Below are 16,456 nucleotides of genomic sequence, written 5' to 3'. Positions count from 1 at the left end.
TATATAAAATATATAATTTTAAAATTATAATTTCTGAACTTAGAATTATACATTCTAAGTTTAGAAAAAAGATTCATAATGTATAATATATTCAAACAAATAGTCAGTAGTCTCTTTCTGTCTTTTAAACTACTCAAAACTCTTCTAGCCTTCTAGATTCATTTTGTCCCATATTCTTATTGAATAGTATGCTGTCTGAATAATACAGTCCAAAATACTTCTATGTTGCTGATAAAATACTCTGGATGTTTGTCTAATTTCCTAGTTAAACAATGTAAGAATGCTGGTCTTCGTCAGGTTTACAATACAATAGGTCTAATGGTAGTAGTAATATATAAACTTGTGATTTTTTTATTAGTTTGCTATGACAGACTGTTATATTCAGTTTCTAGAACGATTTTGTTAAGGTGATTTACATGTTACTGTATTAATAAATAGAAGTGCAAATGCAAATAAATTAATCTACCACTGTTAAGTCAGTATTTACTAGAATGAAGCTCCAGCTCCACACAGCCATTGCCCAGATGAAATGGAATAATCAAAAATGATGTAATGTGAAAAATACTTTTAAGTATATGCTAAATTGCAAGTCTATATGAGAATAACAATGAGCAGCTAGAAGAATACATAGGTTATGAAGGCCTATGTGCTTAAATTGTGAAGGTATAATGTGCTTAATCAGAAAGAGATTACATTGAAAACACAGAGCACCTTCCTCTGAATATCGTAGCTGCAGCTGCAAACCAAGAGATAACTTGTATGCTTCTGAAATGTGAGAATTACTGCAGATCATATATCACCCTTCCACAATCTTCATTTCAATAATCATGATCATTAGTAATATTATTCTTGTACAATAAAAGTTAACAACCTGTTACTAACAAGTGAAATTTTTATCTAGTGTTGTCTCAAGAGATACCAATATCCTAAGAAAACTAATAACTGTTGTAAAAAGAGAAAAAGGAATAATTTAACACCCATATTAAAGTTGTCTTTCTATAAACAGATGATATGCCTCTAGACATGATATTCACTCTAGACAGTGAAATGGGCTTAATTTTGTTCCAAAACTTTAATTTCATGTGGTTCTCACTAGACATGCCAAGGTCAGTATTTAGTAATAGATGAACAGTTAGATACATGTTCTGGCCTGTGAGAAAATAATTTACCATAAAGCGTAAGTTTACTTATTTGCTCTATGCATCCTAAAAGGTCTGGAAAATGTAAAATTATGTTTAAAAAATTTCAATTCTCTTTATTTTGATCCTATATAAAATAGAATAATTCATAACTGAGGAAAAATTCAATCTCTAAGACCAACATGTTCATAGTAATTTACTACTAACAGCCTGAGGCTATTTATATGTAATAAATGAGAAAGTATGTTAAATGATCCTACTTCTTAAAACATGTATAGAGGCAAAAACATATAGATGAGTACTGGGCAATGATCATCATGCACTTCCTTTACTGCACTTCTGCATTTCTGAAGAAAATCAACTCTAGATGTTTATATGGCTTCCCTGCTGCACACTGCATATCTTACTAGTGTTTCCATTAGGAGTATTTTTAGGTATAAGAAGCAAAAAAACATTTACTACTGGTGACAGAAACAAATTTGGGAAGGGAATATTTTTCTGACATTGGGAAAAGTATCTGATTACATCGAATCAGTGGCTCAACAATGTCATGACTAATAACTCCAGTGCTCTTGGCCCTTACTTCATCATCACAAATGGCTGGTCAAGTCAAAACATTACTTTTGCACTAAAAGGTTGTGCCAGCTACATCCTTTTTTTAACTCACGACCTCCCAGCAGTCCTCAAATACTTTCTTATAACTCATTTGCTAGAACTGTGTCACACAGCCATTCCCAGTTACACGGAAAGCTAAGAATAGTTTATATTCTTCCAGTGGGGACTGCAAGAGGGAAGGAAGTTAAAAATGTCTGTTGGAGGAGGGGCGCAGTCGCTCACGCCTGTAATCCCAGCACTTTAGGAGGCCAAGGCATTCTAGATCAGCCAGGCCAACATGGTGAAACTCTGTCTCTACTAAAAATACACACACACAAAAAGTACCCGGGGGTGGTGATGGGCACCTGTAATCCCAGCCACTTGGGAGGCTGAGGCAGGAGAATCGCTTGAACTCGGGAGGTGGAGGTTGCAGTAAGCTGAGATCACACCACTGCACTCCAGCCTGAGCAACAGAGTGAGTGACCCCCACCTTCCTCCCCACCCCCCCCACACAAAAAAGGCTGTTGAGCCATTGAGCAGAGTCGATAACAGTCTCCTTTTTCAGCTCTTCAACATTCCATATGTATATTTTGCATGTAATACATTCACCTCCTCCCTAAAGGAGGTAATCCCAAAGTTTCATCTAGTTATAAAATCTAATTCCAAATCCAGGATCTCTGAGGAAAAACAAATCTTACCATCATGGCCCAGTGTGCATCATTGTGAACCACTCAACTATACACTAGAAGACAAATTATACCTGTTCCCAATTCACCTAATACACAATGATTGAGAAAAAACAGGGTAACTGTAATAAAAACTCTCATTCATAAATACGAACAATCATAAATATACAGCAACAACTGTCCACAGCACACAGCAACCCATATATGAACAATAGCTTAGTTTCATTGGTTAGCCTATCTGGCTGCCCCTGATTGAGCTATCTAGATACTTTCCCTTGGTGACTGTCTTTCATATCCCTTGATTCTACCTTGACAGAATGTCCCTTGCCCATTATCCTCCTTGGCATTAGATACGACTGGGACTAACAAGTATACTCTTCTTAGAGTCTGTATGGCATTCACATCCACTGCTAGAATATACATCATATTGCTAGCATGAGTTCAAGAGCTTCTATATTGCCTTAGAAGTTGAAAACTCATAGAATTTGCTATCTAGACTTAGGTTTACTTTAACCATTAGCCACATGTGGTTATTTAAATTAAAATTAATTAAAATTAAAGAAAATTTAAAATTCAGTTTCTCAGTCAACTAGCCACTTTTCAAGTGTTCAATAGCTATATGTGACTAGAACATACTGAATTGGATAGTGAAGATGTAAAACATTTTCATCATTGCTGAAAGTTCTATTGAACAGTGATGTATATAGTATTATAAAAAGGCCTGCTGAATTTTATTTGCAATGTCCCAAATCCACACAAAATTATACTTTTATCTTGTAGTCAATCTTTAGTTTACAATATAGACTGCTAAATTATGAAATCTTATCAATACATAAAAGTCATTTCTAGAGCTGGGTTTTATCATCATTAAGTGCCTCATTTCTGGGGCAGGTGTCAGAATTCATTACGGAAGCCACAAACAATAATTAGACCATTATGCATCCTGCATTAACTCTGTACACAAAAGCAGCACCAGATATTCTAAAGGTTATAAATTGCCTGAATTATGCTGCTTGTGAGTCAGAAAATCAGGTGGGCTGGTAGATAGCTTATAGGTTCTCTAGGGAACCTGCCCCAGATCAAGGATGATGCATAGTCTGGGACATGTCTACAGAAATTGACCCATGTATCTTCAAAATTGCATCTAAAATTTGGTAGGATTCCTACAGGTTTTTTTTTTAAAGGAAAGAAAAAGAAAGAAATTGCAGTAACCTTTCTTCTACTCAGAGATTGTATTCTAAGCCCACATTCAATATTTGCCACCATCTACATCATCCCCAACTGAGTAACTAAAGACTTGGAGGGGAAGAAAAAGCCTCCAGCTGGTAAAAGAAAAAAAAAGAAGACACTATTTAGAAACTATCAGCTGAATGATATTCTCTTTGAGTTTTATGCCAATTTGAAATGGGTAAACTTGAAAAGTCCTCAAGTTTAAGTCTGACTCATCCAAAAGAATCAGATAAAAGGATTTTTATCTGTATTTGCAGGGAGTCATCAGTCTCCATGGCAAATCCAAATTCAAATCAGATCACTAAGGGCATACACTAACAGATTATTAAAACCTAGCCTGTAGTCTAGTAGTATCCACCTGATTATTTTTAAAGTATAAATATATCCAATATTTAACATGAAGATAACAAGATAAATATTTTACCAAATTCTAAAACATATGAGAAAAATAAAATACATGAAATACTTATAATCAACTGCCAAATACATACTTCAGAAAATTCGTATTCAGTGTTATTACTTCATTATTACAACAGTTAAACCTTTATACTAAGTCAGAAAGATAAGATTTTAAAACCTTATCAGTGCAACGATGAGTTTAGCATAATAGAAGATTATAGAAATTTTATCACAATGAGGAATGCTATGAGGTCTCCTTGAAAAAAATTCTAAAAGGCAAGCCTCTTTAAAATCAAATAATCAATTTTTTATCTATAATATAAAAGTGTAAATAATTTAATGTAAGTTTTCAGTAAAAGCAGATAGCATGCTTAAATATGCCATAATGTTTAGCAATGACCATGCATCATAACTATAACAAAACACTGAGAAGTATATCAATCAAATATAGCTATAAAATTAAAACTGGCAATAACAACAATAAGGAAAAACTAATATTAGACAGAAAAAAAGACTCTAACCACTTTGTCCTCCTGGAGTGAATATCCACGAAAGCAAGTTAGAAAAGACAGAAAAGACAAAACAAAAAAGAAATAATTAATTCCATTCTTAAAACAAATAAGAGTTTTTACAAGTTTTTTTAGTGAAATTAAAATTCTGAAAACGTCTAAATTACATTTTGACTGAAATCTAAAATTTCAGATTTTAAAAAATTTTAGGGGGGGAATTTTTTTCCATACATTTCATTCAATTCAAGCAAAAGCATGCTACATAAGAGAATATATTAAGATACATAAACAAAATAATTTCCATAAAAGCAATTAAATATCCAAACAATTGGGGAAACAAGAATCTCTTTCTAAAACACATCGTAAAATGGAGCTCCAAAAGACTTTAAATGTTTTAAAAGAAAACATTTCTATTTTCAGAAATAAAAATGATCCAAATGTTTTATTTTCTATATTAAAAGTCGATAAATGTAATTTACTGATTATACTTATTGCTTTTTGAAAGTTTAAAAATCTCTAGTCCCATTTTTTTCAGAAATCTTTTTATACTTAATATAAAAACCTAAAAAAAAGCAACCTTTTTAAAGTCATTATGATTACCACTGTATTTGGGGTCACTGTTTCCAATATGATAGTGTGGAAAAGAAAATAAGAAAATCCGCATTTTAGTCAAAATGTCTTAAATAACACTACAAAGTAACTCATTGTTTCATTTTCTCTTATTCTTTAACACAACAAGTAATAATAACAGTGAAAGTGATAATGCAATAATCATATGATGATACAAGAGTTAAGTTACAATAATTAAAAACCAAATCATGTGTTTTGAGATATCACTGTTTCTTTGAAATATGGGTGATAGTACAGCATTTGTGACTCAGAGGAAAGACAATTGCACAGTCCTATCTTTTTTTTTTTTTTTTTTTTTTTTTTATTTGAGACGGAGTCTTGCTCTGTCACCCGGGCTGGAGTGCAGTGGCCGGATCTCAGCTCACTGCAACCTCCGCCTCCCGGGTTCACGCCATTCTCCTGCCTCAGCCTCCCGAGTAGCTGGGACTACAGGCGCCCGCCACCTCGCCCGGCTAGTTTTTTGTATTTTAGTAGAGACGGGGTTTCACCGTGTTAGCCAGGATGGTCTTGATCTCCTGACCTCGTGATCCGCCCGTCTCGGCCTCCCAAAGTGCTGGGATTACAGGCTTGAGCCACCGCGCCCGGCCGCACAGTCCTATCTTAAAATTCCACATTTTTGGGAGCTGAACAATGAGAACACACGGACACAGGGACGGGAACAACACACCATACACTGGGGCCTGTTGGTGGGGGGCAGGCAGTAGGGGTGGGGGACGTAAAGCCTCAGGAAAAATAGCTAATGCATGTGGGCTTAATACCTAGGTGATGGGCTGATAGGTGCAGCAAACCACCATGACACACATTTACCTATGTAACAAACCTGCACATCCTGTACACGTATCCTGAAACTTAAAATAAAATTAAAAACAAAAACAACATCTTGTCTCACTTCAGATCTTGCACTACAGCCACTCGATAGTGCTGCCTCTATATAATGCCAATGTCCTTGGTTGATTTTATATCTCTTTTCTCTATAATTTAATTGATCAGCTAATTATTTTAGGTCATAATAACTAGACCTGGAAACTCCAGTGGTAACTTGAAGTATGCCCAGGAATAGTCATTAAAAATTTAGTAATATAATTATGTGTTAAAATTTCTTTTAAATAGTTATTAACATTTTATCCTATTTTATTATCTAAAAAAACTGTATACCAACTACTTTTTTCTCATAATCAACCATCCTTATGGCCATCCTTACCATCTTATCACTTCTAATAATCAGTCACCCTTCCTCTCCACAAGACCAATTTACTTTAAGTATTACTCCCAAATCTACCTTCTTATTATCACATATCACTGATTCTATTATTTTCCCCCTCTTATATTTCCTCTTGATTGTCATGGCACCATTTCAGACTACATATGACAAAATCATCTGTCAATAATTATTCTTTGTGCAATTTTCCATGATTAATTCCCCAGTCTCCTAGGAAACTAATGTTAATTTCCCCTCAGAATCCTTCTTCAGATAGAATATTACATTTTTCTGATCCCTCCCTCTATATCAGTGCTCTATATTCTACGTAGTTAAACTACCATCACTTGCCTTTCACTTCTTGACTACCTTCTCTAATCAACCCAAAAATACCTTTCACCCCACTACAATATTCTCTCTCAGGGCTGGTCTTCTTTTATCCAAGAATAACAACAATTAAATTCTATCTGTATAGTTTATATTTTTAATTCATCCACAAATTTAGATTGCCATCTTCCATAAAACATTACCACAGTGCTGAGCTACAGCATAGAGCTGTACTTAAACGCAATGCTTACCCCACAATAACATGCCCATGGTAAGTACACTAGACTTATTTCTTCCATTAATTCACTGACCCATTATGTGCCAATCACATAGAAGCCTACAGCAGTCAAGGGGAATTAAACAGATCTAATCAACTAATAATAACAAACTTTTAAGAGTACTAGACTGAAGGTCTGAAGAATCCAGTGTGGCACAAAAAAGTGAGTAGTTAATTCACATGAGATACCCAAAGAAAGCATCATAAAGGAGATGATGCTTAAATCCAGAAAAATAAGTAAGTGCTCATCAAGTGGGTAAGAATTGTGGACTGGGAGTGGGATCTAGAGGGAATAAAAGAAGTATTTCAGGAAAAAAAAAAAGAAAAAAAAGGCAGAGATAAGAGAAGTGCAAGTAGTATAATCCAGTTAAGACATCTAGAATGGAGTGAAGCTCATCTCATGCCTACAGTTAGGCAAGGAATACATCAGAGAGTGGTGACTCTCTCTGGTGATGAGGAATCACTGAATCATTTTTAAGCAGAAGGTAAAAATAATCAAATTTGCATTTTACAAATCACTACAGCAGTATTTGAAGGATGTGATTAACAGGCCAAAACTGAAGCAGAGAGACCAATTAGAAGACTGGCCTTAGTCTAGGTGACAGAAGATGAGAACCTAAAAAAGACAGTATCTGTAGTTTACATAGAGAAAGAGGAAATGATAAAATCAAAAAATGTTGGGAAAGGAAAGAAATCTGAGATGATTCCTACCTTTCTGGCTTAGATGACAAAGTAGATAGTGGGGCCAATTAAAAAGTTGAAAATTATAGGAGCTGTAGATTTGGGGGTTCTTCCAGCAACAGGAAATACATAGAAAGTCTGTTTGGACTAAGTGGGATTCAGCAGTATTCTAATATATTTACTACAAAGAACTTAGAAACACAAGACATTAGGCCGGGCATGGTGGCTCATGCCTGTAAACCCAGCATTTTGGGAGGCCGAGGCAGGCAGATCACCTGAGGTCAGTAGTTCGAGACCAGCCTGGCCAACGTGGTGAAACCTCATCTCTACTAAAAATACAAATATTAGCTAAGCATGGTGGTGCGCGCCTGTAATCCCAGCTACTCAGGAGGCTGAAGCAGGAGAATCACTTGAACCCGGGAGGTAGAGGTTGCAATGAGCCAAGATTTCACCACTGCACTACAGCCTGGGCAAGAGTGATAATCCATCAAAAAGAAAGGAAAGGAAAGGTAAGATAAGGAAAGGAGAGGGGAGGGGACGGGAGGGGAGGGGAGGGGGAGAAAAATCCAATGTCCTATTTAATGGATTTTAACATAAAATAAGTTTAAAATAAGGATTATTACTATACTTTTATTTTAACTTCAAAAAACATTCTTTCATTGTTCATTTACTTTTTGCTTATGTTTGAAATTAAAGGTTTCTGTTAGGAATCTCTGAAAAGAAATTGGGTGAAGTTAACTAGGTATTCCATTTAAAAGGGACAAAGGAATTCATGACCAATGACTAACCCACCTTACATGTCTTGCCTGCTTTCCATTTCCTTTGTGCTCCTGTATCTACAGACTGTTTTGCCATCCTGCAGTTTTGGTGGTATCATGAATGTTTTATATCTTAAACTGTTGTATAGTCTCCTATTACGATTAGAATTCATTATAGATTCTATGATTAATCTTCCTTATATATGCTAAATGAAATCTATCTAACTTGGTACTCACCTTATTTACCAATAAGGAGCTTAACTACTGATGAGCACATCATGTACTAAGCAGAATCCTTGACACCAAGAGATTAGGAACAAGTGGATACCAAAAGCAGCTTTCAAATGTAGATGTACCAATAACCAAGCATATTTTGCCTTTGCCATATGTCCAGTGAGCTACAAGTATTTTATCTCTAATCTAAAATAAATCTCTAAAACTATATACTCCTCACACATTTTTAAATTAACATTTAAGTTTTAAGTCAGGCATGGTGGCTCACACCTGAAATCCCAGCACTTTGGGAGGCCAAGGCAAGAGGATTGTTTGAGTCCAGGGGTTCAAGACTATTTCCTGGGCAAGGTGGCATGACCATGTCTCTACAAAAAAAAAAAAAAAAGTTTAAAAATTAAGTGGGTGAGGTGGTGTGCACCTGTAATCTCTGCTACTCAGGAGGCTGAAGCAGGAGGATTCCTTGAGCCCATAAGTTCAAGGCTCCAATGAGCTGTGATTGTACCTCTGCACTCTAACCTGGGTAACAGAGTGAAACCACATCTCTTAAAAAAAAAATGAAAATTAAAGTTTAAATGGTTAGGATGCATTTTCAGATATATTGTATATTGTACAAGTACATTTTAAAAGTGTGATATATATATATTTCAGATGGGGTCTGGCTCTGTTGCTCAGGCTGGAGTGCAGTGGCAGATCTTGGCTTACTCCATCCGCCACCTCCCAGGCTCAAGCGATCCTCCCACCTCAGCCTCCAAAGTAGCTGGGACCACAGGCACTCACCACCACGCCTGGCTAATTTTTTATATTTTTGATAGAGATGAGGTTTCACCATGTTGCCCAGCCTGATCTCAAACTCCTGAGCTCAAGCGATCCACCCCACCTTGGCCTCCGAAAGTGCTGTGATTACAGGCTTGAGCCACTGCACCTGCCCGATATATTTTCATCAAATCTCGGAACTGCATATTTAGCTTATACACGGAATATATATAGAAAATGTCTACTGTATAACCCATTTGGCAAACCACTCCACACTGTTAAACCATCAAATGTGGCTTCCTATCAAAAGAGTCCAACTCCATTTTAAATTAAAATAGCTATTATAATGATTCACAAATGGCCATCTCACATTCAATTTCTAATTCTAAAAACAATCGAAGAGGCAATAGAATCTTGCCAAAAATCTGTTGCCTGAATTAAATAAGGCACTGCCCCCTTCTATATTTCTTACAAACCCTCTCATTGCTTTGCCTCTGAACTCTCCCTAAGGACAACACATTCTGGAATTGTCACTTTGTGTGGTGCCCCAGAGATTTCTACACCCTGAGCCAATGTACTATATAAAAACTAGATTCAGAATAGGTAAGGTTGAGGAATGTACCTTTCTTTTGAAAATAGAACAATTGTAAAAGTGAGTTGAAAAGAAAGATTCACAAAAAAGAAAGTATTCTAAAGTAGATCAGTTTTAAGAACACATTACTAAAAACTTTGCCCTTGAAGTTATTCACACCACTTACTCCCAAAAAGCATTCCTTCCACATTAGTGATATACTATCTCACTTTCAAGACTGCTGTAATATATTTCAGAATATAAAGAACTTGTGAACTCACCCAGAGATTCCCGAAGAGAAACAACCCCCAAATTGGCAATGTATATTAATATATTTCAAAGAACTTGCTTAAGAATCACTTTCTAAAAATAAAATAAAATTTTTAAAAATCACTTTCCTTTATAACCATTATAAAATTATGTCATTATGCTTAAAATCTGATAATTTATGAAGTGAAAAAATTCATGTTACATTTTAAGTTAAATAATACAATTATGGAAAATGTACATTATTTATTTTTTTCAAAATTAGTGATTAAGCAGGTTGTAATATATTTTTCTTACCAAAAAGCAAAAGAAACAAAAAGCCTATCACTTTGACGTGAAAATAATCCTTATTGTAAATTGTACTTTAAGGTCTTCTACTAGCACTATCCTAATCATTACAAAGTAATTGTTCCTTATAAAGTTCATTATTTTTTCACTGACTAAATATATGGCTTTTATTTATTAAGAGGTATCATCTTAAAAGGAAACAAAGAGAACCCAATATTTCATAAAATTATTGTGTTGGTACTTCCATACTGTCCTGCCCTTCATTTACTTCTCTATGTCCTAAATGTACCTCAAGATAATTAATTAAATGTTAAGGATGGTCCACATGAAAGAGCCTCCAAAATTTGAAAACAAAAGGTTATTTTATTTGTTCTCTTAAAAGATCATTAAAGAATTTTTAAATAGCTTTATTAATTAAATCATAAGCTATGTACTATGTAATATTTGTGTTCTCATTATTGTATTTCATAAGCTTAGTAAGACCAGCTTTCATTGAGATTAATCCTTTTGGGCTATGATAAATCAATGTATTTAGTACCTGTTGAGAACAAAAGACTTCTACATAAGGCAACTAAGCATGATGATCAAATTTGAAAAAAAAAAAAATTAAATTCCATAGTCTTTTATTTAGAATATAGGCAAGCTTTATACATGACAAGTCTCTTGCTTGAATAAAATGTAGAAAACTAATGAAAGAAATCCAGGGATGTCTTCCTTGAGCTAAAATCTAGATTATATTTTATTATCTTTACAAATCCTCAGACTTAAGGAAAATATGAGATAAGTGGGGAGTAGTGCCTCTGGCTCCATCCTTCTTCCATAAACCATCCCCATCAGGCTAACCCTCAACATATAAAGAGACAGAGTTGATACAGAAAGCTGCACAGAGGCAGAACCCAACAGAATTCTAGGGGTTTCTTCAAGTCTTCAGTTCAGTAATGATCAGTGAACATACATGTGAGAAAAATACTCAAGGGAATGGGATTAAAGGAAAAAAAAGAACATCTAAAAGAATTAGAAAGAAAATAGCTGTTCCTACTAGCAAGACTGGAAAAACTCATAATTCACGGGATATTGGTTAAAGACTCAGTCTTTCCTCTGTAGAGGAGAATAATTAGTGTTAAAACTGAGCATTGCTCCAAACACACCTAACAAACCCTGAAAGAATGTGCAAAAGTATCAAACTGTTTCCATGTAGCTTAACTACATCTGAAAGCTCAAGAACAGTTACAGAAACACAAAAATAGCCAACATCCAACAAAGTAAAATATATAACACCTGTCATCCAACCTAAGCTACCACACATGAAAAAAGTACAAAAAGAGAAAGAAAAAAAAACCCACATACCGTAATGACAGTAACCAAGCAAAACTAACCTGGACTCAAGGGGGGTTAGAATTACCAAAGGAGAATATTGAAACAATAATTATAACTGTGTTCTATATGTTTTAAAAGTTACATAGAGCATAGAATGTATCTTTTTAAGTCCCAAATTAAAATTCTAGTCATAAAAACTACAATGTCTGCGATGTTTAAAAAATACACTGAATTCTATAAAGAGCAGATTTGACATTGTAGAAGACAAGTAAACTTGAATGCACAATAATATAAGGAATACAAAATAAAACACAGGGAAAAAATAAAATTAAAATTAAAGGAAAGAACATAAGTGAACTAACTGTATGACAATTTTAAGTTGCCTAATATATTGGGAACAGAAATTCTTGAAGCTGTCTAGAGAAAGGAGGGAACAGTAAAAATATTTGAAAATAATGGCCAAAAGTCCCCAGGCCCTCAACTAACCTCAAAACGAAAGAGACACAAAGAAAAACACACCAAAAAAACCATAATTTAATTGCACATAACAAGTGTTAAAAAATACTTAAGCAGCAAGTGAAAAAATGCTACATTATGCACAGAAAATCAAAGATGAGAATGATATATTTCTCAATGGAAACAGTGAAGGGGAGGAGGCAAAAAAGCAGTGCCTTTAAAATATTGAAAGAGAGAATGATTTAGGGAAGGCGGAGCAAGATGGTGAAAGAGAATCTCCTGTGATCATGTCCCTGGCAAGAACATCAACTTCGAACAACTATTTACACAAAAAATTAAAACATCATGTGAGAGATCACAATACCTAGTTTTAGCATAGTAACAAGAAAAGATGCATTGAAGAGGATGAAAAGAACAGCATTGTCTACACCACTCCTCACCCAACCTTAGAGAGCACAGCCAGAAGAAAGAATATGTGCTTAGAGTGGAACACTAACACCAGGCAGAATCGCACAAGTGCCCTTGGAGGGAGCATTTAGAACAAGTCCTGGAGCTGAGGAGAACTTGCCACCCCAGCAGAAAGAACCCAAATCCCGGCCCAGTTCACCACAGGCTAACAAAAGTGGCCTTGAGCCGCAAATAAATTTCAGTGGCATCCAGGCCACAGCAACTGCAGTCTTTGGGTGAACCCTGCCACTGCACTGCTCTCGAAGGTTGTGTACTCCAAGCGCAACCCAGCACGAAACTATCTGGTCGTATCTATTAAAGAATGCCTGCATCACTCCTCTCCCAACTTCAGGCAATACAGCGCAGAGATTCCTTCCTCTTAGAGTAAACAGAGGAAACTTTTTCTTACAATTGGGTACCAGCCCAGCTACAGTAAAATAAACCACCAGGCAGGATCCCAAAGCTCCCAGTTGGCCATTGCTTCTGGATGGCCCTTCTAGACGTACCCTAGGCCAAAAGGAAATATGTTGCTCCGGCAGCACAAACCCAAGTCCCAGTCCCGGCAGGTTTCACCGCCTGTTGACTACAGTGGCCTTAGCCTTACGTAAACATCAGTTGCAGTCAGGCAATAGTGGTCAGGGTCCTTGGGCAAGCCCCTGTACCGTGCTGATCTGAGATGCCATGGGATTCGAATGTAACCCAGCAAGGTGTCACTTGCTATGGTCACAGGCGTGCCGAGTCAGCCATCCCCCAACTCCAGGCAACACAGTGCAGAGAGAGACCCCTTTCACTGGGGGAAAAGGGAGAGAAGAAAGCTAAAGACTTTGCCTGGGAACCTTATCTTCCCTATGTCCATCAGGGTTGGATCGCGAGGATCTGCAGCACACATGGGCTTGGAGTACCCTCTAGTGCTGAAATGGCTACAATTACCACCGGCTTAAGTAAATACTCAGTACCCTCAACAATTCTTGGAGGACCCTCTGCAGGACTGGAACAAACAAGGCCAGACTACAAAGACTGGAATAAATACTTAATTCTTCAATACCTAGGCATCAACAAACATACACAGGCATCAAGAACAATCCGAAACATACGACCTCACCAAATTTACTAAATAAGTTCCCAGTAACCAACTGTGGAGTGATAGAGATACGTAACCTCTCAAGCAAGAAATTCAAAATAGCTATTTTGGGGATACTCAATGAACTTCAAGAAATCACAGAGAAGGAATTCAGATATTTCTCAGAAAAAAAAAAAAGGCAGCATGGAAACTGAACCGATTAAACAACCAAACACATCCTGGAGCTGGAAACATCAATGATTAATAAGAAATGCATTAGAATGTCTCCATTTGGAATTGATCAAGCAGAAGAAAGAATCAGTAACTTGAAGACAGGCTATTAGAAAATTCACATATGATAAAAAAGAAAATAAATGAAAGAAATGAAGCACACTTACACGATCTAGAAAATAGGATAAAAGGGACAAATATATGAGTAATTGGCCTTGTAGAGGAGGCTGCCAAAGAGATTGTGTAAAAAATATATTTGAAGAAATAATAAGAGAACTTTCCAAACCTAGAAAAAGATGGATATACAGGTACAAGGTCAAAGAATACCAAGCAGATTCAACCCAAATAAGACTATTCCAAGACATATAATAATCAAACTTTCAAACATCAAGGACAAAGAAAGGATCTTAAAAGCAGCAAGAGAAAAGAAGCAAATAACATATTAAAAAACTCCAATACATCTGGCTGCAGACGTAGCAGCAGATGTAGCAGCCAAGAGGAAGTGAGGTGACATATTCAAAGTGCTAGAGGAAAAACTTGCAGCAGAGAACTCTGTACTCAACACAGCAATCCTTCAAACATGTAGGAGAAAAGTTTTCAAACAAAACCTGAGGGAATTCATTACCACCAGACCTGTTTAACAAGAAACATAAAATTGAGTTAATTAAAAAAAAAAAAAAAAAAAGAAACAATGATCCAAAAAAATCCTGTGAAGGCATAAAACTCACTGGTATAAGTAACTACACAGGCAAATTCAGACTACACAAAAACTGTAATCATGGCATGTAGTATCTTTAGTATGAAGACTAAAAGTCTACCAAAAATAATAACTACAACAATCTGTTGAGAGAAAGGCATATTTAAAAGATTAAATTTGAGATAACAAAGACAAAATGGGGAAATGAAGCTAAAGTGTAGTTGAAAACTACTTTGCTTGCTTGATTCTTTTCTTTGAAATCAAAGGGAAGTTGTCATCAGTTTAAAATAACTTTCTATAACTATAAAATGTATTTTGTAAGCTAATAGAAACCATGAAGAAACACCTATAATAGGTTCACTAAAAATAAAAAGGAAGGAATTAAAATATAATACCAGGTGAAAAAAAAAATCACTTATCCACAAAAGAAGACAGTAGGAAAGAAAGGAAGAAGGAAGTTACAAAATAACCAGAAAACAAATTTTAAAATGGTAGTAAGTGATTACTGATCAATAATACCATCGAATGTAAATTGCCTAAATCCCCCACTTAAAAGACAGAGAAGCGAAATGAATTAAAAAAAAAAAAAAGGATCCAACTATATGCTGTCTACAAGAAACTCACTTGTTTAAAGACATACATACATGGAAAAGATATTCCATGTAAGTAGAAAACAAAACAGATCAGCAGAAGCTATTAGATTTCAAGTAAAAAGCTATAAAAATGGCATTATTTAATGATAAAGGGGTCAATTCAAGAGATATAAAAACTGTAAATCTATATGCAACCAATGTCATAGAACCCAAATATATATAGGGAAAATATTATTATATCTAAAGGAAGAGATAGATTGCAATACAATAATATTGAGGAACATCAGCACCCTGCTCTTAGTAATGAACACAGCATGTAGGCAGAAAAATCAACAACAAAAAAATCAGAATTAAACTAAAACTCTAGACCAAATGAACCTAACTGACATTTACAAAATATTTCATCCAACTGTGACAAACTACACATTCTTTTCATTAGCACATAGAACATTCTCCAGAACAGATTATGTCTTAGGCCAGAAAACAAGTCATAATCAAATTTTTAAAGTAAAAATCATATCAGGTATCTTTTCTGACCATAAGGAACAAATTCAAAATCAGTAACAAGAGGAATGCTGAAACCTGTACATATACATGGAAATTAAACAACATGCTTGTGAATGACCAATAAGTCAATGAAGAAATTAAGAAGCAGGCCGGGCGCGGTGGCTCAAGCCTGTAATCCCAGCACTTTGGGAGGCCAAGACAGGCGGATCACGAGGTCAGGAGATCGAGACCATCCTGGCTAACACGGTGAAACCCCGTCTCTACTAAAATACAAAACTAGCCGGGCGAGGTGGCGGGCGCCTGTAGTCCCAGCTACTCGGGAGGCTGAGGCAGGAGAATGGCGTAAACCCGGGAGGTGGAGCTTGCAGTGAGCTGAGATCCAGCCACTGCACTCCAGTCCGGGCGACAGAGCGAGACTCCGTCTAAAAAAAAAAAAAAAAAAAAAAAAAAGAAATTAAGAAGCAAATTAAAACTTTCTTGGAACAAATTTAAATGGAAATGCTAAATTACCAAAACTGATGGGATACAGTAAAGCAGAGGGAAGTTTACTGCAATAAATGGCTACATCAAAAAGGTAGAAAGACTTCAAATAAACAACCTAATAATG

At 35.7% G+C, this 16,456-nt stretch overlaps 1 protein-coding gene across 14 annotated transcripts in view; it reads right to left on the bottom strand.

Moving 5' to 3' along the window:
- Window positions 1-16,456, bottom strand: part of RIMS2 (regulating synaptic membrane exocytosis 2) — a 780,622-nt gene that overhangs the window by 545,045 nt on the left and 219,121 nt on the right. For 8 of the 14 annotated variants that reach the window (XM_017885169.1, XM_017885171.1, XM_017885173.1 and 5 more), the window contains one exon: window positions 4,570-4,581. The exons of the other annotated variants lie outside the window; for them this stretch is intronic. In XM_017885169.1, coding sequence (XP_017740658.1) covers window positions 4,570-4,581 — 12 coding nt within the window. The remainder of the gene's footprint in view (window positions 1-4,569; window positions 4,582-16,456) is intronic. 14 annotated transcript variants of the gene reach the window in all.

Source organism: Rhinopithecus bieti, unplaced genomic scaffold (assembly GCF_001698545.2).
Source record: "Rhinopithecus bieti isolate Rb0 unplaced genomic scaffold, ASM169854v2 scaffold_13352, whole genome shotgun sequence".
NCBI classification, from domain to species: domain Eukaryota; kingdom Metazoa; phylum Chordata; class Mammalia; order Primates; family Cercopithecidae; genus Rhinopithecus; species Rhinopithecus bieti.
Note: the sequence above shows the minus strand (reverse complement) of the source record. Positions and strands in the feature narration are given on the sequence as shown.